At 43.0% G+C, this 3,013-nt stretch overlaps 1 protein-coding gene across 7 annotated transcripts in view; it reads right to left on the minus strand.

Moving 5' to 3' along the window:
- Positions 1 to 413: 413 nt before the first annotated feature.
- Positions 414 to 3,013, minus strand: part of LOC119338786 (YTH domain-containing protein ECT4-like) — a 30,685-nt gene continuing 28,085 nt past the window's right edge. For 5 of the 7 annotated variants that reach the window (XM_037611018.1, XM_037611020.1, XM_037611019.1 and 2 more), the window contains 3 exons: positions 1,714 to 2,227; positions 1,390 to 1,602; positions 414 to 1,163 (listed from right to left, as the gene is read on the minus strand). In XM_037611018.1, coding sequence (XP_037466915.1) covers positions 756 to 1,163; positions 1,390 to 1,602; positions 1,714 to 2,004 — 912 coding nt within the window. In that variant the 5' untranslated portion in view covers positions 2,005 to 2,227 and the 3' untranslated portion in view covers positions 414 to 755. Of the gene's footprint in view, positions 1,164 to 1,389; positions 1,603 to 1,713; positions 2,228 to 3,013 lie in introns of those variants that run through there. The other 2 variants (XM_037611023.1, XM_037611022.1) reach the window with 1 other exon arrangement.

The following is a 3,013-nucleotide window of genomic DNA, read 5'->3' on the forward strand; positions in this document are numbered from 1 at the left end:
TCCTCTTACTGGCGTTGCTCGGGTTTTATCTATACTGCCGAACAGATCTCCACGACTTCTTCACTCGTCATCCTCGTCAAGCCACCTTCAATAACCCATGAACACGGTTTCCCGAGTGCCCTTTAATATAGCTGGCGATAAGACGTATCATCCATACACTTAATAGAGCCTCCCCGGTGGATCCTCCACCAACAGAGCAACGGTTCCGAGTGCGATAGGGCTGCCGGGCTGCGACACCACCTGCAACAACGCGAATATGCCATATCCCCCATCCGGCCTAACTATGCATACAATTTCTTCAGTACCAATGAAGTCCAAAGTCCCATGAAAATTAAGTCCGGACTGGATTTCGCAAGATTTTCAAGGGACAAAAGAAAGTTATTTTGCCATGTCGGAATGAGCAATTCCATGAGGAACCATGGAGAAAGAGTTGGCCCTATAGGATTCCCATTGTATTGCTTATTACATATACACTGGTGCACAGGTAGATGTATCTTGTCCAGAATTGCACCATCAATAAGTAACAAGAAAAGGAAAATTTAACAAAACTGCAGCTCTCTACCTTAAGCCTACCAGCTAAGGAATAACCGTACTCGAATATATAATTACGCAAAGGAAATTAAGACAAAAGAGACTATGCAAGAAACTACCGAGGCCATCATCTTCACCTGTGTTTTTCTTTATACACCCCAGCATTCTGATGAGGAAGCACATGGATTAAATTTCAAGCAAAGCCAAATCTCACTTCAACTGCTCTAGCCGCTCTCTCTGACCTCGACAGGCTTCGCAGCAACAGATAAATCCCCAGCAGGGCCTTTCTTGCCCAGAGGGCTCACACTCTTGGCCTTGCCAAGCCGAACAGCCTGTGCAAAAGTCTTCGTGATATGACCCACCATGTCAGTGGGTACAGTCAAGGGCTTCTTGGGCTCAAGAAAGCTACAATTCTTGGCGATATGACCCACCAGGTCAGTTGGTACAGTCGACGGCTTCTTGGGCTCAGCGATACTGGAGCTGGATATCTGCTGTTGCTGATACAGCCTTGCCTTATTCTCCAGCAGGGCTTTCTCACGTTCCTCGTAAAAGTCAAAGTCATCGAGGATCGACGCATCCTCCTCATGGTCCTTGAAGATTTTCAGCATCTCCTGTCCTTGTTCCAGTTTCACCTATGATAAAGCTCAAAATGTGTTAGCACCACACTAAGTAGTCGAAGACGGAGCATTCCGATGTAAGTACTTACTGATATCAATATTAGTACCTCCTACGAAACCATGTTAGGCTATATCATAATAATTTGATGGGTAATATCACTATGAAATAAATAGTGGTACTTCAAGGACAACAAATGTGCAAATCAAGTAACAAATGATAAGCTATTCAAAAGCATTGTACCTCTTGTGTGTCCCGGCTGTTGGTTACCGGCTTGTGCTCATTGTTTTCAAGAATTATATGGCGGAAGAGATTATTTGGAACATCCTTCAGTATGTGCCAATTAACAGGGAACTGGCCAGTCCACTTATCTTGCTGCCAGTAGTCCACACTCTTCTCAAAATTCACCGGTCCAGTCATCTCCGCAACACCGCAGAACTGTGCGCTAGCGTTCACCTGCACATATTGGTCCAGTTTTCAATTCTCAGTGGAGAATATAAATGCAAGGAAACAAACATGAGATACTGAGAAAGCACTAATAGGGAAACAGGATAAGGCTTTAATTACCGAAAACAACAGAAAAATGGGACAGTGTTCTTCCTTCTTCACTTCATGATAAGCCCCATCTAGTTTCTTGTTTCCATTTGTGGTGCTAGCCCAAACACCATATTTGATGCTCTTGTGCACATTATCTTCGCTGTATGATTTTATGATAAAAAATCTAGCATTTTTGTACTCTAACAAAATCAGTCCTGTTGTATGACCCCTGGTCAAGTCCAGCAGAAGACTTCTCATCTTTACTGTTATCCTCTGGTTGCTTCTTAGGCCTGGTGGAACGTGGACCGCGGCTTTGCTCATTGAGGAAATCAAGTGAACCAACAAAGCTGCATAACAAAGGATTACCCCTCCCTCTCCTGCGCTCTTTGTCAACTGGAATCAAACTTCTACCATTCAGGCCATAGTCAGGGAAAGGACTCCCATAATTAGTGGTATGTGGGAAACTCCCACGATGAGAGAACCTTCTTCCATAAGAGTCACTAGGGGTTCCAAAACCATAGAAGGACTTCTGCTGAGGGGGCATCTGAAATTGGGAATAAACGGAAGTATTAGATCCTAGTAATAACGATATTTGATCCTGTCTTGTTTATAATCAATAATAGTGTTCTTGTCAAATTATCATATGCATAAGCACAGAAAGAACAGGTCATCATCCTAAATATTAGTGTGTACGCAGCCATCAAGCACTGATGGCTGATTGCATTTGGAAGTAGGAATCGCCAGTGATCTCCAGTCAGACATATGGTGGTGAATCCGTTCCACAGATTGAGCTGAATTGCAGCTAGACACATCTTTGGCAGTACCAGGCTAATTTATTACAGGATTTGGTCATGTTTTTGTGGTCACTGTGATATGGCAGATTGGAAGTGATTGCATCCAAACTCTTCAACAAAAATGTTTAGGTAAAAGGCTTCAAACTTTGAATTTTATGGTAAATGCGAGAAGCATGAATGAGAGAATTAGGGGTTAAAACGTCACGTTATTGTTAATGTATATGTGGATTGCCCAACTTTCTCCATTGGTTAGGGGTTTTGGTTCAACTGGTTGTGGTACATGAAACCTAATAAGGTCTTGGGTTCATGTCTCGGGTTTTCGCTATTTCAATAGAAAATTGATTGCCACTTTCTCTCCATGACTAGGCCTTAATAAAAGTTTCACACGTCAATCAATAGAACAGCCCAAAAACTGATGAAAGGTTGGGCAATCCACGCATACTTCAACACCCCCTCTCAGTGTGCTCTGATAAGGCCTAAACTTGCCGCAAGAAGAAAAAAGATAAGTTCTAAACGTGGACAGAAAGAGGGTAACA

The sequence above is a fragment of the Triticum dicoccoides genome, chromosome 7B (genome assembly GCF_002162155.2).
Source record: "Triticum dicoccoides isolate Atlit2015 ecotype Zavitan chromosome 7B, WEW_v2.0, whole genome shotgun sequence".
NCBI classification, from domain to species: Eukaryota; Viridiplantae; Streptophyta; class Magnoliopsida; order Poales; family Poaceae; genus Triticum; species Triticum dicoccoides.